Source organism: Nyctibius grandis, chromosome 13 (genome assembly GCF_013368605.1).
Source record: "Nyctibius grandis isolate bNycGra1 chromosome 13, bNycGra1.pri, whole genome shotgun sequence".
NCBI classification, from domain to species: domain Eukaryota; kingdom Metazoa; phylum Chordata; class Aves; order Nyctibiiformes; family Nyctibiidae; genus Nyctibius; species Nyctibius grandis.
In genome coordinates, this window is record NC_090670.1 from 8,873,487 (window position 1) to 8,894,849 (window position 21,363).

Consider the following 21,363-nt stretch of genomic DNA (forward strand, 5'->3'; position numbering starts at 1 on the left):
GAAGCAAATACAGAAATAAATGGTGTTCCAGGCTTTGCCAAAGACAGACCGTTGTTACACTTTCAGCCAACACCCCACTTACTGCCAATCTGAAAACGCTGAGAACACAGGAGATAAGACTAACGGTAGCTTTTACTTAATGATCTCACACTGCACACGGTGTACAGTATTTCATATGCAATCAGAGGTATTTCAATCTAGGCGTGCGCAGGGCCAATCTCTCCTGGTCATGCGCAGGATGCCAGGTTGGCTGTTCCCGTGCTACAGGGAGGCAGGTACTTTGACATCCTGAGGAGCTGGTGTGAGAGCAAAAGAGAAGTGCTCCATGCACGTCAGTGTCCGAGGATGGGACCATAAACCATGCCTGAAGTATTTTCTGTGACATTCAACATCCAGCTTGTTAGTCTCTGATGTGGTCACTCTTTCATTCCTAAAGCACCAAAGGCATTCATAGAGCTTCCCACCACAGGAATGTAATAAATAGAGAAAGAAACACAGGCTCCAGTCTGATCCCCTGCTCAGAGCATGGCCATCATTGAGTTAGAGCAAGGCTTGTCCAGCCAAGTTTTAAAATCTTCAAGGATAGAAGTCCCACCTCCTTTCTGGGCCTTGCCCCTGGGTGGCACCATGTTCTTGGGAAACAATTTTTTCTTTAAGTAAAGCTGGAATTTCCCTTGCAGCAACTTGTGCCTATTGGCTCTTCTCCTGCCACTCCACACCTCTGAGAAGAGCCTGACCTCCTTGTCTCTGCAACCTTCCTTTTGGAGGTGGAAAGCAGCAGTTAGGTTCCCCCTCAGCTTTCTCTCCTCCATGATGAACCTGGCTCACGTTCCCTCTCCTCGGGCTCCTGCTCCCTAGCTAGCTCTGTGGCTGTGCATGGCATCCTCTGCAGTGTACTGAGATCTCTCTTGTTCTCTTGCACTTACATAAATACATAAACTGGATATAATGATGGTCTCGGGATGTAAAATATGATCAGCAAAGTATGGCTCGGTGAAACCCTTATAAATGCCTGTGTACAGAAGAGAACTGAGGTTTTTGCCAGGAATATCGTACCTGGCAAACACATCAGAACCTTGTGTATAGCACAATTCAACACCTGACTGAGGTTCCCATTCCACCTTTAGGTCACAGGATAATCACAGAACTATAATAACGCTTCCCATTTTCCTCTGTCCTACCTTGGCATCTACACTGTGTGCATTGGAGCAAGCTGCAGTGATGACATATTGTTTCAATGGGTTGGGTAGAAGCTGTTAATTCTAGCACAAAGACAGACAATTATTTTCCAAAGAAATACAACCATTAATCTCCATGAAAGAGTGCTTTCTTAATATTACTGACACTCAATTAATTAAAATTAATTCTGCTAACTATTACCTTCAGGCAACAGAAGCACCAGACCCTCCATTGTCACTCCTCTCAAAGCTGGAAGCTCTCGGAACTCTTTGGACATCCTTGCAAGCAGCACGCTTTGCAAAGTGTAACCTGACTTGCAGAGCTGTAGCCTCTTGGCACGAGGCCTCATGGACGGAGCATGACCTGCCTGTGCGGCTAGCCCTATTGCTGTTGGCATAATAGTTGTTTACTGAGCAAACACAGCCCAGTAGTAGCTTATAAATCATAGTTCCAATCATTAGCCTTACCCTTAAACGTGATTTCCTTGAGTGCGTCCCCAATCTTGTATTAAAGGCTGATAGCACATGATGTGATTTAACGTCTCCAACTTACCTTCATAGGCCTGTCACTGTTTGCAAAGTTGTTAATGATGAGCAAGGAGTCCTGAAACCTCGTCCCACCGCTGAGTGCCACATCTGCTATTAATTGGCTCACTGCAATTATTATCTGTTGGGACAGGGTAGGGGCTTTATTTAAATGAGCCCTAATAGAGGAGTTGTATTGTCACAGTTAAATAAAATGCTCATAGGAAAAGATCAGGTCTTTCCCACAACGTAAGCAATGGTGGTTGTTCTGGCTTTGCTGTCACATCTCCCAAGGACGAACACTTTCCAGAGGATCAAACTGCTTTGCTGAACAGCAAGTTCACAGAATTAACAATATAACAATCATAACACAAATCCCTGTTTGAACAGTAGTTACTTTCTTCCGTGATTCATTACAACCCAGATGGTATTCATTTGTGCCCTTAGGTATCTAAATTTGCTTCAAAAAAAACGATGCTGCGAAACGAGTTCCAGAAAAATCCCTCCTCCTGGCTCAAAGGCAGCTCCTCTTGCCATCCCTTCCACCCCAGCCCAGCCAGCCTCCAGGGCAGAGATGTGTCTTTTGTCTGTGATTCCAAAAACTCAACAGCTTGGGGTACTTGATGGCAGTGTAATTTACCCAAAGGGCCCTGGGCCAATCACTGGAAACAGGAGTTAGGCAAAGGCTAGAAATCAAGAGCATTTTTGTCCATGTAACAACAGCAAGATCCTCTGCAGATATGAGGTGACACAGTTATATTGAAATATCTGTTCATTGAGTGTGAGGCAACCTGCTCTCTAACTTTTCACTAGTCACTGACCTGAAGATGTGTTCTCAGAAATGTTTTCCTTTTTGTGAATTCAAAATTATTTCTCATCAGGAGATACAGAAGAGCAGAGGCTTCATTCCTCGTGGAAGACACCTTGGAAGTACAGCACTTCAGGATCTCGTAGCAGAGGGCAGCGCACATGTTCACCCTTCCCTTGAAAAATGCTGAGGGAAACTTCACAAGAGGCATACAAGCATTAGAAAATACACCATTAAATTACACCCACAGAGCTCAGATGGGCAAGGGCATGGGGCAACACAGTGGGCTCCAGCCTGGACAGCCTCAGTAAAACTTCTGCCAGAGTTTTGAGCCTGAATTCATTTGTGGGAATGAATTCAGGACCTATTTTTAACCATGTTTCCTAGAGCAATGTGAACTTTGCTGTCACACTTTTGGGGGACGTGCTTGTGTATGTCCATCTATCCCTTCCCCCAACAACTTTCGGGTTCATCGGCAAATTCTCACCAAATCCGACAGACAGAAGTTTTATGTTCTTACAAAAGCCATAAACACCAGCAGCGGGGCAGAGAGGAGAGGTCCCACGGACACTCGCACCAATGCCCATTCTGGGACATCAGAAAATCTGCTGGAGCCCACCCAGAAGTCCGACCCCACTGGGAAACATGACCTGCAATGCTCGCACAGCTGCTTCTACATGTCCCCCCAAAAAAGCCTAAAATCATGACTGCTCTCACGAATGCAAACAAGAGACATGCTTGTCCCAGAGAGCCTAAAACACACAGGGACCTGCCCTGGTCCCCCAGATGGAGCTGGCCCCAGGGAGCAGCAGGATCAAGCCAAACTGCAGCCTGAGCTACCTTGGTTAGCAACAGGGCTGAGAGATTTGCAGCAAGGTGAAGAAAAGCAGAAGGGGAAGACCAGCACCCCGTACTGCCATAGCATGTCTATCACCTTACCAAACACCTACTTCCGAGCACATCTGTGGGGACAAGCTCAGCCATGCCTGAAAAGCAGGCAGCTGCAGCGGTGTCCTGCCCTGGTGGGCAGCAGCCTCCGTGCAGGGCTTGCCAGAGCAGGGACCACCAGCGTGTGTCTGTCTGGCTGCGGTCACGAGCGGTGGCTGGCAAGGAGGGGGCAACGCACACGGCTTCCTTCCACCCCAGCTGCAGCGGGCTGGGCACAGGGAAGTAGAGGAAGGAAGGGTTTTGTGCTGGCACGCAGCCACTGCCGCAGCCACTGCAGGGACCTGGCTGGAGAGGGGTGACGCCAACACCTCCCAGGGGGAGCAGAGGCTGTTCGAGCATTGCACAGCAGCACTCCGCTCCCTCTGCCACAGCTGGGGACCAGCCCCAGGGAATTTCCTGGCACAAAGAGGACAGAGGCAACCACGCTTTCCGTCTGTTCAGAGGAGAGGTGTGCTCAGTTCATTCAAGACCCAATGGTATTCATGGGGCATGGTCCATGAGACACTTCTATCAGCCCCACTACCTTCTCTCCATGGGAGATGACAGTAAATACTGCAAGAGTATTCACTCGCCTCCTCCGAGTCAGAGCCTGGAGCTATAACCATGGCCCTCTACTCCTTGCATTAAGTTTACATGATTCAGAAAAGTTTGTAGGTACTGCTGTGGCCGCCGCCACGGCGTGCTGGTCAAAGGGTCTCAAAACAGCAATCTAGGAGCTGTGGCTAGAAAGACTACACTGTTGGGATTACGCCAAGCCACACAGGTTACATGGCAGAATGAAGACGCTGACCAAACACTTGTGTTCACTGCCTCTGGCCAAAAATATTTTCAGAAAAAAAATGGGAGAAAGAAAAGCAGCAAATAAATATCATAGTAACACAGGGCCAAGAGGATCATGTGTGCGCTCGGGAAAGGAGTTAAGTAATTTCTGCCTGTTGTAATGCAATCCTTGTCCCATAGCGAGATGGAGTCATGCTCAGAACTGGGCTTAGCCCAGAGCTGGCCTCAGCGATGAGCAACTGGGCATGCACAGGCAGTACACGGACACCCAAGAAGACACAGCTGGCACTTGCTCTCAGCAGGGACCACTGCTTGCCTACAGAGGCTTTTCAGACATTTCCAACCCAATGCTAGTGAGAAAAACTTTGCCTGGGAATCTGCCATGGAGGAAGCCCAAGATCACTCCCTGTGCGCTCCCCTCCCCACTGCACCAACTCTGGGAGGAAAACCTGTGCCCTGTTCACAGGGAACCTGCGTCCCCAGGCAGCTGCCTTCTGGAGACCAAGTCCAAGCAGATGCCATCGCTCCCAGTGCCAGGTTCAGGGCAGCAGACCCAAGGGTGTATGCCTGCTGGAGATCTAACCAGGTACTGCCTGCGGCTCTCCAGCTGGCAGGAGAACACAAGCTGGGAAGAGCTGCGAAACAGCATGTGTGGCGATGACTCTGCGTGCACTGGGGAAGCACATTTCTGATCCAGCTCTAATATGAAGGGCCAGAGCAGGGGCCAACACAGCAAGCAGCTCCCAGAGAGGCCTTGGTACAAAAGGGATGTGAGTGCAGGGCAGCCACAGCGGCAGGCAGGACATAACAAGTGCCCTTCACAACTGCATGGGAGGCTGTAACAATGCTGCACACCGAGAGCACTAATGGGGAGGGAAAGCACAGGGATTTAGTTCTTATGAAAACCTAGAGTATAAAACAAGAGCAATCTAGCTTTTGTTGCTTCTTCCCAGATCGTAAAACAGAGACAGCTTGCTTCCCAGATTCCCAGCACGCATGCATGCAAGCAGGATTCATTCTAAAACCAAAACCAAACATGCAAACAATTATAGAACTTGTTTGCTCTTTGCTTTCTTGCGACATTTCTTTATTTTAAGCCTTTTGCTTATCAAGTAACCAGATCTAATGCAGAAAGCAAGCTATTTTTAAGACAGATTTTGGGATGCAGAATAAATCTTGGGAGTTCTTTCCCCTCCAGCAACCATTTGCTATGACCCTAGGTAGTGGCGGATTCTTTTCATTGTAATTATTAGCTACAGAAGGCCATAAAAATGCCAAATTGTCCATTCTAGCTGTGTCAAAGGTATAACTCACTTTTGGTTTTCTTGAAGTTAACACTAATTTATAGCTAATGGTGACATGCAGTCCAAAACAAAGCACTGCAGCTTTCATATTTCAAAACAAACTTGCAGGAAAACATACCATCCTTGCACTTGTCACGAAATGCAGTGACACCACCCCTCGCCGCTATTTTATTGTCACTCTGGGCCTTAGAAAAGCCCTTCAGAGGACTTAAAAGGAAGTTTGGAACTCATGTGGTTATGGAGTTGGCAAAGAAAACACTTCCTTATAGATACCATCTGCTGGGCTCATATCTTGCTTTTACAGAAGCACCAGTGTGTCCTGCCATAGGGGAAATGCGAGAAATTAACTGAAATCAATCTTTCATCTCTTTGAAGACCCATGGTGCCAAATTTGGCATAAATCCAAGAAAACAACCCCACTGCCCATCCTCACAACAGCCAAGAACGCAGCCTGCGTCGCTGTAATCAGCGTTTTGGAAAGTGAGTGTGGAACCCCTGAAGGTCTCCAGGTTTTGAAGGCTGATGGGGAGATCAAACTGACCAGGTGCGCAGGTTTGGCTTTGCATTTAAACAACAGCAGACAATTTGTCAGGGAGGCAAGGAAGGTCTTTTCTTTGCTATAGGCACAAAACAAATATTTCTGGTTAAACAAACTTTCAACTAGTAAGGGGAAGAAATGTGCAGAGAGACTGTGTCTGAGTGAAGTGTGTGCAGATCTGCAGCAGGATGGATCTCAAGGCTAAGCAGATAACAGGCAAGCAGAAAACTCAAAAGAAAAGGTAGAGCAATAAACACCGGACCCTGTAGAAAAACTGAGTGGTTTCTGCCAGCGCCAAGTTGCTGGTCTAGCAGGCTTTAAGAAGGCCCATGGAAAAACATCTCGCAGGAAACCACGCTGTCTGGAGCCAGACAGGTAGCTAGCAAGACTTCTGCATTTTCTGCTTCTCATGTGTTTGCTTAGGACAACCCAAAATTCAGCCCTAGACACACTCATACTAGCTCTTAGCTTTGCTGTGGGGTTACAGTCAAATGTACCTAGCACAGACTTTTTCCACCTTCGAAAAACAGTTTAGTGGTCTCTTTCTTTAATCAAACTTTGCTTGGCAACTAGTTCAAGACCTCCTTTGGAAGTAACACTTTGCTGCATATCATTCACATACTGTGCTCTGCCCAGATGCAATCTCACACCACATGGATTTACCTCATTAAGGAACCGTTGCAGTCGAGTGATTTGAGAGGTTTTAATTCATTTTGAATTTATGATAACCGTGCAGCTTGGAAGGAATGGAGTTTGTGTGTACATCTGATCTCGAAAATGTACTTATGAGAAGCCGCAGGTTTTGACAAGCATGAAGGGAAATGTCAGCAAGAGCATCAGTCACTGCTCTTCTGTGGTTAGCTGCGGCTTTGACACTGCTTGAGCTCAGGGGATTAAACAGCTTCACTGCATACCAGGCCTCAGAAAAGTGTAGAAAGAGGATCAGCAAGTAAAACCCTCTTTCAAATGCAGTGGGAGAGGAGCAGCTTGTCAGTACAAGTATTATTCAAGCAATAGCGTCATCAGCAATATTGACAGCTTGGGGCAAAGATTCAAGAAGCACCAGCTTTTGGTTGAACAGGTACTAATCTTTAACAGCAGTTTTGTGACCAAGGCAAGTGAAGGAGTTCTTCGTGATTTCTCCTTTTCTTTCCTGGTCTCCAAAAAATAATAAATAATTGTTGAAACAGGTAACTTAACCCGGGCTATTTTTAAAATCAGTTCAGAAATTTTCTGAAACGCATCTCCAAACAGCACAAAATAGCAATTTAACAGGATTTTAAGTGTACCGATCTCTTCTGTCACACCTATATAAATTCTCATGCACCTTTGTAGTCATGCATTACATACCTTGCTAATGAAAGCTCTCAGAGAGGCAAACACATGCTTAAGAGCTGCTTCCGACTGCCCATTTTTGAGAAAAGCAAGATGAATATCAAAAACCTTCTTCATGAGCGGATTGTGGCCATCGTTGCTTAAAAGCTGGGTCTGGAAAGCAATGAGATAATTTATTTTGCAGAAATGTTGTGCCTGAAGCTGGAAATGACAGAGATAGTTTTGCATAATTAATCAAATTCAATTCATAGGCCACATAAGAACAGAGCCTTCAGGAAAAATATAACCAATAAATGTGACAACCAAACTTCCACTAGTTGGTCAGAAGCTATTTTTACAGCAGAGAATAAAACAAAAATATTTTATCACTTTCGTATCACTAATTCCAAAACCTAATTAAATAATCTGTACAACTTTCACTGGTTGCCTAGAGCTATTTTAAATAAAACAGGCTGTTACCACCATAACCATCATTCTGTTTTTTCCATTTCTTTTTATTTGTCTCAAGTGTTTTATTTGCAGCCCAAAAGAAAGAGAGAGAGAAAAAAAAAAAGACTTATCACATCTTTTCACTGGACAGATTCGTAGCTGTAGTAAGTCAGTACACTTCCCTTGTCTTCTGCAAAGTTTTGACAGTTTGTACCTCCTGGTAACCTATCTCCCTTTTCCCCCTTCCCTGCAGATAGATGGTAAAATGGAATTACGTGGAGAGGATTAATATCATTTGGTGTCAGAGTTACCTTGCCTATGCCTGCTCTCATCCTTGCAGCTGCTGCACAGGACATTGTGGCCACCCAGCAAGGACGTGGATGCCCCATATCAAGAGGAGATCAATAGTCCCTATCTCATTGCCAGTCCAAGCAACGGGCTGGCTCAGATTTGTCTCTTGACATCCTATACACGTCTTGTAGCAGGGTAAGTTTAGGATTCATACTTTCTAACTGAACTCATTTAACTCAGTAAGAACAACATCAGCACTTTTACTGCAGTACAGAGCACACTTGTGTGGTAATGCTGTATGACCATAAAAGCAAAGCAGAAGCCCACTGAAGCGGAAGGGAATCTGGTCTATCCTGTGGTTTGAAAATCACATTGTTTTGTGGTTCAGCCATATTCAAAAAGAGGCAACTGAGAAAGTCAAACAAGTTTTAACTCTTGCATCTTCTGCTGTTGCCAAACTATTAAGGAGTAATTTAACGTATGCACCAGGACGGCTTTTTTGCTCTGTAGCAACAAAGAGCAAAGGATATGAAGCAGAGGATATGATGACCTTTCTCTTCATGTTGTTCAATACAACTAAAAAGGAGATCTTCATTATGCTTGCCCTGAAATCCAGAGTTGTGCTTGTGACATTACGCAAGACACATTGCTATAAGCAGGATTCCTCCAACCACACTTCGAGGAAGAGCTTTCCCGATACAGTATTTCAGTATTTTGCTGACAGCCTGGGGTTCTCTTCCCCAGAGAGGCTTTGATTCTTGTAGATGGCAATGACTGCTGGGGGTATGAATCACTATACGGAGGAGAAGACTTCTACCAGTGCTACTGGTCCTGTCTGAACTGGTAACCACAGCTGGAATGCCTCAGCCCCAGAGACATTCCTGTACAGAGATTCAAAGAAATCTGGGCCTCACTTCTAGGCAATTTATGGTAGAAAACAACGACTGTTCTAAGAACGCTAGACCTTCATTTCCCTTTCCTCTAGTGCCTCCTTTCTATATCATTTCCTCTTATTCTATTTTTGTAATGCCTACACTCATGGTATAGTGTTCACGTAATTTTCTCTGGTCTTGCAGTTTTGAAGAAATTGCAAGATTGCATAAGTGCATAATTACTCTGAGAGCCTGTGAAACATTCAGCATTTCGGAAAATAAACAAGTTGATTTGCTTTTGTAAAGCCTTCCATAATCTGCTGCTCTAGAAGAACGGATCACCAAAATCAACATGCATACAGAAATTCAGCACACTTTTCTAAAATACTTTTGATTTCAATGCTGACCTTGAAACTCTGAGTGAAAAAAGAGATGGTGTCCAGGACTGTCAGGCACACTTCGGTGGCAATATTGCCCTCCAGTAACGCCTGGTGCACAATATCTGCTTCTGAGGTGCCTGCATCTGTGGACAGAAAGCAGATCAGGAGGAAACAGTGTTCAACAGCCCAGCTCCCACAAGATCTCAATGCTGATATAGATAAGGTTCTCCCCTCGCACTTCACTGGCTTTGGGAGATGAGGTAAGTATAGCAAGATGCTGAATTTGCCAGCTCCGTTGAGAGAAGCTGCCTCAGCCTGATGCCAACCAAGAAAACCAGTGTCAGTATTTCTCCTCAATCTCACTGTCTTTAAAGCCAGACAGAGAACGAGGTGTCCAAGTTGTATCCGCAGAGGGGAAACAGCAAGGTGCTTCAATGGGGCAAAACTCACCCCCGTGGAGAGGCTTAAAGCAGATCCTGGCCCAGGTCTCTGAGCAGGGCAGGCAGGAGAGCTGGGGTGATGCCTTGGTTTGGGTAGAGAGCTCACTACCCAAACCAAGGCATCACCTGCACACACACTCAGCCAAGGGGCTGAGCCAAGACAGGCAAGAGGAAAAAGCCACGCAAGTCCTAAGTCCCAGGGGTGATTCTTAAGGGGCTGGTTTAAATGTCGCCCCCCCAATCTAGGAATGTTGCAGGGAGGAGCAGTGACCACTGTAATTCTGCAGAGTTTGAATATCCTGAAGCAAGAAGCAGCAAGTGGAAAATGGCTACATGCAGTTTTCAACAGGCTAATACTCCACGGTCCCATCTCGCTCCGCTGTACATACTGGGGTTGAGCGTGAAGGAGGTCTCCAAGCTGCCCAGATGCTGGAGCCGCACCTGCATCCCCCCAGCTCTGCTGCGGAGCGCTGGCATCGTCTGGGATTTCCTATCGGCTCCCGTGTGCTTGGACAACCAGGCGTCATGCACCCTGCAAGGGGAAGCAAAGACTGCGGGTCTGGACAAGCAGCAGCAGCCACACCACTACAGGATTACACGAGGCACCAGGATGGAGACCTGGCCTTCCTCCAGCGCACTAATCTGGCTTAACCAGCAGGACTGACCAGGCTACCCTGGTCTTGCCTGCACCACATGGCCCTAGAGCTAATGAAAGAGTACCACTGCTGCTCAGGGAGCAGAGATGCAGCCGTGACTCATGTCTCACCTGCAGCTGACCGCGGGGGACACTGTCAACCTGCGCGGGCAGCCCGGAGCGCCTGGGGGTCTCATGCAGAAGCTGGAGGGGAGGGAAGGGGCAGGGTGCTAAGACGAGGGGACTCTGCTCACGGCATGGTGCTGAGCAGAGTCCCAGCCCCACAGGCTTCCTGCCTGCTCGGGTTCCCACGGCATGGGTGTGCACGCTCCCTTCCTGCCTCGGCTGCAGCAGGGAGCATGGCAACAGCCCCCCACCCCAGCCCCGGATGGGAGAATACAGTACCTGGCAATGTTTCTCTTCCCTACATATCTGAAGTGAAATAAACACACTCTAGAAAGAAAACAAAATATGTATCTGTTACAGATCCTGCAGATCAGGAATGATCCAGAACATTTAAATTCTGCCCTGTCCTTGTCTGTGGCCACATGAGGGTTTGGGGGCTGTATTTACAAGTTACTTAACCTCACACCCTTGGTTTCCAAACCCTGTGGCACATCCCTGTTTCCTCACCCATCTGTCCCACCAAACCCGCTGCAAAGTGGAGGTTGTGCCAGTTACAGGGGGAGGCTGTGCCATAAGCTCTGCTCGCCTGTGGGCGGGGGGACACCCTCTGCACAGCCCGGACCGAGCACAGGGCACCACCACTTCACCTTGCTCCCTCGATATACAGCAGTTTCTTAGCAGAGGGAGGAAGAGCATTTCATTACACCCTGGCCAGACACCTCTAGGGCCACACAGGACGGCGGGCACCCTGCGAGGGACACTGCACCCGTGTCTTCTTCTTGGCCAGGTGCAGCGTTTGAACTGCAGCCTCATGATACTCACTCCAGTAGCACAAGGACATTGATCAGCTCTTGGGGCGAGAATTTGTTCCAGTAAGCTAAAAGGGTATCTGAAAGAAAGAAAAACAACAGTGCACTGAGATTTTACATAAATAAAAGGAGGCCCTTACAGACCAAAACCGCCCGTGATGGCCTCTTGTCTTTCTGGCTGCCCTCCTGTGAGCAAGAGCCACCAACCTTCAGAGATCATCTTCATGATGTAGAGGTAGCACATCAGGAGCGTCCGGATCTCAAACTGGTCCAAGCGGCTGCAGTGCGACACGCTGCTCCTCATCGAGCTTCTGCGGATCTAACGGGACACGGATGTAACACAGAGGCCAGCAGCTGCGAGTGTCTGGGCTGCACCCAAGTGGAGCACAGGGCTAGACACCATGCAGCGTGGGCACAGCAAATCCAGCACATACCAGATGTACCAGCATTCAGGGTAGATTTAGATTAGATATGAGGAAGAAATTCTTTCCTGTGAGGGCAGTGAGACACTGGCACAGGTTGCCCAGAGAAGCTGTGGATGCCCCCTCCCTGGCAGTGTTCAAGGCCAAGTTGGATGGGGCTTGGAGCAACCTGGTCTAGTGGAAGGTGTCCCTGCCCGTGGCAGGGGGTTGGAACTAGATGATCTTTAAGGTCCCTTCCAAACCAAACCATGCTAGGATTCTATGATTCCTCCTGTCTCCCTACATCTGCACCCCCACAGCACCATGTGTGACATGTTTTGGAGACATCTCCTGCTTCAGGGTTGCTGCCCATCCAGTGATGGGCAGTGTGGAAATCCTGGACACATGGCCTAACGCTTCTCTGCCCAGGAAAAAAAAAGTCTGAGCAGAGAATGATGGCTTATCCAGCAACACGCACAGCAGCCCTGCTTTCACTTCCCCTGCTCTCTGCGGCGTCTAAGCTCCCTGATATTTTTGAAGTCAGTTCTTGTCAAACAAAATAGTTCATTAGCTTTCACAGTCTAAAGCAAGAATCTAACTTTCTGTTAAAGATGTATACTTCAAAACTTCAGTTATCAAAAAACCAGGAATTTTCAGATTAAGAACTTTTTTTTCCCCCTGATTTTTGGAAGTGTCTCTTGTTTTTCCTCCTGCTTAGTGACTCAGGCAAAGATAAGTGCAATCCTGCTGGCGAGTCAATCTGCATGGGAAAGGCTTGGGCATTGTGTGGTGGGAAACATTACTTTCAAAGCTTTACCAATTTTTTTTGCATTCTCTGTGCTCACCCTAGCTGTATCCTCCGACAAATGGATACGATTAAGCTCTAAGCAGGATGCGTCTCTTAAAGCTGTGCCTCACATGTTTGGAGAAGGATCCACAGATCTTATTTGTTGTTTATTCTGGGACAGGCTGTGGATGTGAGTCATAATAAATCAGAATTAAACATTCAGTTTAGAGCAGGAGATACAGTGCTATAGCCAGAACTTTGCTGTTGACCATGCCAAACTATCATGTCAGCAGACAACTCACTCCAGGGGAACAGGCAAAAAGCAACATGTCTATCTCTAAAGAGCAGCGTTAAAGCTGTGCTCTGCCACGTGGCATCGCTTTTAAATGGTTTTGCGGATATTGCATTTCCTAACAGAAAAGCTGCTTTCAATGACTCTGAAAAACATGCCTTCACAGACACAGAAGAGGCTGCCTAGGCATGGGGAAGAGCTGAGCTGCAAGCAATAACGCTTTCTGCAAACCCTGCCAGGTATTGCTGCCAGCAGGGCTGAAGCATACGCTCAAAGCTTTGCTGAATATGAACAGTTTGATAGTCAAGTGTTTGGCTATACTTGGTCTTGTAGCTTCGTGATTGATGTGGGAGAGCCTGCAAGGCCCCACCTGTCCTCAGCATGTCAGGACATAGCCAGCAGAAGCCCAGATAATCTTTGCCTTGCTTGTTGTAAGGGCCAAAGTTTTTAAAGATGCATCAATGATTTACGTCAACCCAAGACATCTGGAAAGCGCCTTGAGGAAAACCAGGGGCTGGTTTGCACAAATACCTGATTTCCATGTATGCAATCTGCCAACAAGGAAAGTACAGCCTGTTTGAATACGGGGGTCAGAGCTCTTCGTGGTGTGACCACGGTCACCTTCTGCAAGGCCGGGGCTGTGGTTATTAGCCTGTGCTGGTTTTCCTACAAATACGTCATCTTCTCTTAAGCCAGTGGTCTCTGACAATCTCACATCGTGGTGCTTTGTCTCCCAGCCATGTGCAGAAACCAGTTCCCAGCACCGTGCACTGGGCACTGGCCAGGCTCAGACCCATCCACGCACAGGGAGCGTATGGATAAATGCACCATGGGAGCAGAGATTTTCTCCACGGATTTTGCCTTTCATCTTTGATAAGTAATTCGTCAACAGTTATATTTTTGGCTCAGAGTTTGAAGAGGGAAAACATACCAGACTTGTGAGTCTGACCTCCTCTGTTAAACATGAATCTGTTTGTTTCCAAACAGAGATATTTATAAGCTGGCTTTTGAGAGCTTTACTGCAGGGAACTCCTCTTCCCTCCCCCTTATTTAACACAGCCCACAGACTGGTGCAGTGAGCACCGTCCTTTCTAAACCCAGATACGTTACATTTTCACTCTGATCCGGGGAACTGGTTGCCCCCTCTGAGTTCAGGGAACCTTTCGAGTCCTCTCGCTTTATCGCATGACCATTGGGAAGTGCTGCTCCACAGGCTGAAAAAAAAAAAGAAAAAAAAAAAAATCAAACCCCACAACTGACCCCTTTGCACCAGCACTCCTCAGTGCCTCCATCACGGCCGGGGAGTGGAGGATGCGATTTGGACAGCACAGATGGAGCTTGCCAAAAACCTATGTCAAAAGATGATTAATCTGTAAAGGACAGTTGGGGTGACACCACGTCCAGAGAAATGCATTCGAGCCCTGAGAGGCCCTTTGCAGACAGCTATTTCAGGTTTTGGGTGATGGGGTTTGGGTTTTTGGGCCTGGTAATAGTTACACTCAAAATAAATGGGAAAGTTCAAATTTAGAAAAATGAATTTACCTGGATCTTTGTCTGCAATCAGGCTGGATCTATTTGAGGGGGATGCAAAACTGCATATGAATTCATCCCTGGATGCCTGTAAAGCAATATATTCTTTTTATGACCAATGGAAGACAACACCTATTCTCTTATAGAAGAGAATAATGAAATAAAAAAAAAGCAAATTAGAGCAGCTTTTAAAATGCAGACGAAAATAAATCTATCTATTTCCTTACTTCCATAACAAGGAGATAAATGACTTGGGGAGGAGTACAAGGAACAGGAGAACATATTAAAGTCAGTCATAGCATTTTTTTCCCTTTTGTTTTCCATAATTTGAGTTGAAATTGTGAGTTGTTTTTTTCAAATGTCTTTGTTGTTGTTGTTGTTTTGCCCTGAACAAGGAGGAAAGCCTAGTCTCCCTGGGAACCACACACAGCCCTCAGGCAGATAGGCAACTCCCCAGAACAGCTGCTGGAATCTGAGGCTGAGTCCTGTTGCAACTCATTGCACTTGGAGGGACTTACCTCACAGCACTATGCATACCGTAAGGAAACGCATGAAATGATAGCAAGCAAAAGGGCAGAGACATTGTACCCAGTGCTACAATCAGAAAAAAGTCACAGGAAAAGCTAAATTAAACCAAATAAGCGCATTATGGGGCTGTGGGGAGAAGAAAAGCACACTTATTTCTAAAGCTGAGCCTGGCTGCAGGCAGTGGAAGTCGCACAGGGGATGCGTGGGGAAAGGAGGACCAAGGAGAGGGCAAAGAGGCATCGCTGGGCTTTACTCACGGGGCTGGAGGCAGCCGCGCAGGAGTAGAGTGCCTCACGGCTGGCCACTCGCTGGAGGTTCTCCAGGAGCAGCCCGAACAGCGGCAGGTAGAGCTGGGCTATTTTTGCCTGTTGGTTCTGAAAAAAGATGAGGAGAAAATTATAGGTAATAGCCCAGGCTTTCAATAGAGAAAAAAAGGGAAACTCTTGAGCCAAAACACACACTCACACACATATATTTTTTTTATATATATATATACACATATATATATATACACATATATATATATACACATATATATATATACACACACACACAGAGAGTATATGGTGTCTGAGGACATGGGTTGGTTTGGCTTCTCATCTCCACTTCCAGAGCTGCCAGGTAGGTATTACCCTTCTAGCAGCAAGCCTGGGACACTCAGGGATTTTGGGGGCTGAATAACATTCCCAGTCATACAGGATGTGTGACAAACTACATATGGGATTTCCTAACTCTTTAACTGGCACTTCACTCACATGGCTTGATTTTCAAGTGCAACACCCAGGAGTAATGACACAACAACATTTGCTCCTCGCCTGGTTCTGGTTATTGCTTCCAGCCAGGAATTCTCCATAGCAAATACTTTTAGTTAAAACAGTTTGTAGAAACAGATAAATTTGGATTAACTGATACAGATCAAAAATGGTCTGGCTGATGTTTTCTAAATGTGGGGCTCTCTTACACCCAATTCTTTTTTCTTAAAAATTTATTATTCTGGACTTGACAGAGAGGTTAAAAAAATAAATTTAAGACTTGCAAATTGAATGGCACATTTTGACTGTTACAAGAATCCAATTTTTTCTTCTGATTCAGTATGACAAAACAAAAAGGAAATCTTGAAAACACCCATGGGTTGAGAAAACCCTCTCTCAGCCATTGATGAAGCCCAGGTTTCCTTGGCTGGGGCGAGACTGCAAGAGACCCTGCCACGCTCAGCCCGCCCTGGCTGTGACATGATTTTTTGCTTCTGTCTCAGGACACTGGCTGAGCAGCCTGCTCTGGCTCCAGGCAGTTTGCTGGTCACGCAGCCCAGAGCACATGTACAAAAATCCAGTGGGATGATGTTAAGACAGGTGGTGTTTTTGAGGAGGCAGGGATTGTGCTGCACACCGAGGGGGCAAACAGCTCCTGAATTACTGTGATGGTTTTCAGGCACCCAGAAGAGCAGAAACAGGCTGCCTCTGACCCAGTCTTGGCAGAGAGCTGGCACATCTCTCCTGAAATATCAAATCTTGCCAGCTGCCATGGGCTGCAGTTTTGTTTCCAGGCTATGCCAGTCACTATGGATCTCCACTGCAGAGAAAAGCAAACCCACCTCCCGCTCAGTCCTTCCAAACAAGCAGAGAAGGGAGAGGAGAGGAGCTGGCTTGGGGTCCATGCAGAGCGCAGGAGCCCCAGGGCACATTTGGGTCATTTCTCCCACCCTTCAGGCCCAGGAGGCTATCCACATTCCCAGATAAAACTCAGGAATGAAGCACACTAGGAGCAATTTGAGGAGCTGAACTCTAAAGAAAGGCATGTTTTCAGCCTACAGCAAGGACAGGTAGAGTCTGCACAGGTAGCTGGGCACTTTCAAGGACATATGGGTCAGCAGGGAGCAGCATCAAGAAAGAAACCAAGCCCATCTCCAGGCCCTTTCAGCAATACCACACGCTGAGCCTCCAACCGAAGAAAGCTGAAAGCTACCCAGCAGAAATCCAGCATCTCATGAGAATCCACAGATCCACTCCTCTGATTCACTAATTAGTAAAACATGCAGCTTACTTGTAACAGAGATCAGTCCTGTTTCCTAATTATAGTGTATTAATGCAGGATATTAATTTAAGCCCAAGACCAGAAGAACATTGATGTTGCTTAATTTTGTTGAACAGCCTTCTTGGCTAATGACACTCTCAAGTCCCTTAATGGCTCAGGGCTTTCTTATCTAAATATTCAGCACAAATAAGAGCGCTGCAGTTATTTGACTGCATTGTTTGTGCTCCTACATAATTTCTCAGAGCTATTACTGTAATGCCATAACTTCCGACAGTTCCCTAAAAAGTAAAGAGAATACCCTTAGTGCACCATGCAACATCTAAAACTCCTGATGTGTATTTTTCATAGAATTCAAGTACATTATGTTTTAAAGCCAACAAAATATGCCTGACCTTGTGCTGGTATCTGTTGTCGAAGGCATGCTTTATCAGGAGATTTTTTAAGACTGAGATGGCCGTATATCTGATATCATAGTTGTCCTGCAAGGCAACAGAGGCTTCTCTGAGAAGCGTCCCCACCAGGAAATGATGCCTGCAATACTCATCAGTTAAACTGTATTCAAGGTTTACATCTGAAAGAAACAGCAAGGCAATGGTTAAGGGAACTGTTTCGAGGATCTGTCCAGAGCAAGACATAAAGGTCATGTAAGCCAAAACACCCTGTGAGTAGGGTTCATCACTCTCACTCCTACAGTGCATTGATCTTTTAATAAAGCCTGAACTGACTACAGTTTTCTCCACCACTGAATTAAGGCATATCAAAGAACTTGGCATCTTCCAGTTCAGGCTAAGCATGAATTTCAACCCTCACCATTTCAGCAGCAGCTAAAAGACGGATTTCTGCAGCGTGATGCTTTGCAAAGCTTAGCGCTCCAAGGGCTAATTTGTAAAGTCAGAGGTGGATGAAATGGGGAAAGACAGCACAACTTACTGCCTGGGGGCTGCTTGCTATGCTCATGACAGGGTTATCCTGTAAATCCCCAAACTACCCAGGCAGCAGAGGTGCCAACCTCTGCAGAGCAGCTATAAGGGTGGCAACGGGCAGTGGAGACGGTGCGTTTATCACAGTCGCCCAGCCCTAGCAGTGCCGTCCCTGCAGCTTGCTCCACATCCTCTGTGAGATCTGCATTCCTTCTCACCAGATCAGGGAGCAGAGAAAAGGCAAATACTCATGCTGGGATGAGGGATGCAAACAAGGACGTGATGCCAAGTGACCGCTACCGCATCCGCCAGCAGTTTACACAGCTGGGCTTTCCAGCCCTGCTGCAAGGACCGGGGAACCAGGGCAGGGTTCCAGGCAGCTGCTTGCCAGAAACTGAGACTCCCTTAGCTTCCCACCAGCAGATATTGAACCCAGCTCCTTAAAAGCTGCACTGACTGCCAGCAGAAAGGCAGCTCTGTACCTAATCACCTTGGTTAACTTAACTTGTACCCCACCTCTCACGTAGATTCAGGCTACACACTGTGATCAAAGGGGCAGCTGCTATAAGGGTAAGGCATTATTTTCACTGACTTGTCTGGATAATGTAGCAGAGAAGTGAACAGAGACACAGATTTCAGTGCAGGGTGCCTGTGCACTCAGGCTGCTATGAATGACCTTGCCCTGACACTGTTATCAGTGTCAAGCAACCCACATGCCTAATCAGGGCCACAACAGGCACCGTATGACTGTTGCATTTTGGCACGAAGCCTTCAAGAGGGACAACCCCAAAGCTGTGCGTTCTTCCCCCAAAGGGTACAAATACTGTGTGCTCAGCTCGGGCTTTTTTTTTTTTAAAAAATCCCACAGGTGTGAAAGTTTTTCTGTGGTAAAGCAGAGTGCATACACACCGCTTTGAAAATACCAGCCAAAGGGTTCCAACAGCTCTGTGGCTGCAAAAGATATTTTTAAGTTCGTTGATTCATAAAGTAGCATTTACTGGTTTGTGAAAGTCTGATTCAGACGAAAAAGAAAGCAATCTGGAGAATTATCTAGCTTTCATTGTTAGTCATGTTAGCAAGTGCCTAAGTGTCACACATCATGGTTATTTCATTAGTTGGATGCAAGCTAATTGATTGGAAGCTGCGTATATGACATTAGAGTATTCATTGATCCCAGTTGGACCTACCTACTGAAGTGAACCGTTCCACAGCAAATGAAAAAAAATCTAATTCATGTGTAAAAAGAAAAGGGACAAATAAAAATACAGCAAAAATAAACAGGAATAAGTAATGCTATAAGTCTTGGAGAAACAGGACAGTACGTCATGTTTTAATACTATTTGTAAGGCTATTGCTTAACTCCCAGCTTCTGTCAATCTCTTGGGTTCTTTGCTATCACAAGATTGCAAAAACAATTCTGTGCTGCTGGTTGTGAGGACAGGCTCGGGGGTTTGCTCTGGCTGATGAAACACACGTGTCCCCCAGGTGAGGCAGCAGGGACGCAGACCAGCAACCAGCTTTATTAAGTTGAGACGTTTCAGAGAAACTGCTCCAAGATGCAACGCTCCAACTCAACAGAATGTGGTCACAGGGATGCGCTCTGCCTGCAGGCCCATCTGCACCAGCTTCTGCCACAGAAGCCCTCTTTATCCACCTTCCTGAGGGCTATTCCTTCTTTTCCCAGAAACAGAGTAGTAGGGGGCTGGGTATGTCCCCTCTCTTCAACTAAACAAGGTGATAAAGAGGTGAGGCACGCCAGCAGGATATCTCCTTGGTGATGTGCACACTATACCTCCCCATCTCTGAGCCCACTGTCCCCCATAATCACAAGTCTGTCCATAAAAACAGACATGTTTGCAATGGAGATGCATCACTACACGTCTCTACCATGGCAGGCAGAGCACAGGCACCACTGCAAAGGCACTTCTGCTACCCGAGGATAGGCTCCTCTACTGTGAAGAGATGTGCGTGAATGACAATTGCTACCACTGTTTTAAAAGATATATTTTAAAAACAAAACCTTAGCTGGTAGGTCTTAGTCACAGTAAAACAGAGGAGGAAAGATGAACTGCTCTTACAGCTTTTCAGTTTAACCATCACAAATGCAAAGGTGAATGCTAACCAAGAAAGAGCATCCTTATGTTATCATGCCACTAATAAGCAACAGGGAGACACTGTGGTTGTGTTTTTCCTCTTTCTCAGCCATTTCTAGCAGCGCACTTTGTTAAACTATGCCAGGCAAGTAGCCAAACTGATGTAAGTCTAAGAGATTAGCAGCTGGTCCAGAAAGCTCTGAGCAGTCAGAAAAATACTAAAATAACGGAACCTTTACAGTTACTGCTGCTTCTGCCACCTGGATGTGTGTGGAACCACTTTGAGATGTGTATGGCTGCACCCTGAGGCACAACCAAACATCCCCTTGTCACCGAAATCAGGAATAAAACCTCTTAACACCAATGTAGCATTAAGAAGCAGGCAGAAATTAAATTCCATTTAATTTCGAATATTTATAACACCCTTGCCTCCACCAGAATAAATCACAGAATCATAAATCCACTGGGCTTTCACATGGGGAAATCCCAAACCTCACTCTCCTCTCTGGTACTTATCTTGGCCAGGCTATTAGCACCCAAACCTGGCAATCTTTACTGTATTTATCTAGCACAGATGAGAAAATGGGACCCAAAGAGTAAGAGGCTATGTCTATAGCAATCCTAGGAGGGTGGCAAGGCATGCTGCTGGGCTCAGCACTGCGGTCCACACCGTCATGGGTAGCAGAGCTGCAGCCATCCACACTTGCACAGCGCCTCAGCTGAGCCCCTTGCAAACCCCATCTGCGCTGTGGTGAACAGTACCAGGACCAAAGGGGACGCGGTGTGACAGCGAGAGCAGCGTGGATACATGGTGGTGCCACAGTACGTACGTCCTTGTATGTGCTAAGGATTGGCATGGGCTCAAGCTCTCCACTGTCTGCCTTCAGCCCAGGTTTGAGTACAAGTGTGAATGCACTGTGCACCGCTATACTCTTATTCAAAATGAAAGCAGAAGGTAACCCAAATCACCTTCTTGCAGCCACAAAGAGAGCTGGCAGTGGAACAGTGCATTCAGTCTGTTCTCATGTATCTCCGTTTTCTACAGCACCAATTGATGAGACACCCTGCTTCTCAGGGGATGCTGACACTTACAGAAACAAAGGATTACACTTGCACAATTTGTGTATTTACTGACACAGGGGCAGTTTCTTTCAGATATTGTTAGTCCCATGCAAACCTAAATATAGGAAATACTGAAAAGACTCCCTGCATATCATTCTGGAGCAAAATGATGTAAACCTGACAGAACAGCAACTTTTCCTGAGGTTAATATAAATCAGGCTAACCAGGACATAAATTTCCTTGACACCAAACCAAATTCCATCTGCTCAGAAGTCATCAAGCCTAATAAATTATAGCTCTCTAGCCAGTGTCTTGAGAA

At 46.5% G+C, this 21,363-nt stretch overlaps 1 protein-coding gene across 9 annotated transcripts in view; it reads right to left on the reverse strand.

Moving 5' to 3' along the window:
* Positions 1-21,363, reverse strand: part of DOCK11 (dedicator of cytokinesis 11) — an 88,418-nt gene that overhangs the window by 16,959 nt on the left and 50,096 nt on the right. For 6 of the 9 annotated variants that reach the window (XR_011049162.1, XM_068412018.1, XM_068412024.1 and 3 more), the window contains 14 exons: positions 19,077-19,115; positions 17,362-17,540; positions 15,193-15,309; positions 14,420-14,495; positions 13,988-14,091; positions 11,605-11,716; positions 11,411-11,477; positions 10,868-10,915; positions 10,595-10,666; positions 10,218-10,360; positions 9,416-9,531; positions 7,432-7,569; positions 2,525-2,707; positions 1,732-1,845 (listed from right to left, as the gene is read on the reverse strand). Coding sequence is in view for 8 of the 9 variants with exons in the window: in XM_068412018.1 (XP_068268119.1) it covers positions 1,732-1,845; positions 2,525-2,707; positions 7,432-7,569; positions 9,416-9,531; positions 10,218-10,360; positions 10,595-10,666; positions 10,868-10,915; positions 11,411-11,477; positions 11,605-11,716; positions 13,988-14,091; positions 14,420-14,495; positions 15,193-15,309; positions 17,362-17,540; positions 19,077-19,115 (1,508 nt within the window). In the remaining variant the exon portion in view is untranslated. The remainder of the gene's footprint in view (positions 1-1,731; positions 1,846-2,524; positions 2,708-7,431; positions 7,570-9,415; positions 9,532-10,217; positions 10,361-10,594; positions 10,667-10,867; positions 10,916-11,410; positions 11,478-11,604; positions 11,717-13,987; positions 14,092-14,419; positions 14,496-15,192; positions 15,310-17,361; positions 17,541-19,076; positions 19,116-21,363) is intronic. The other 3 variants (XM_068412019.1, XM_068412021.1, XM_068412023.1) reach the window with 3 other exon arrangements.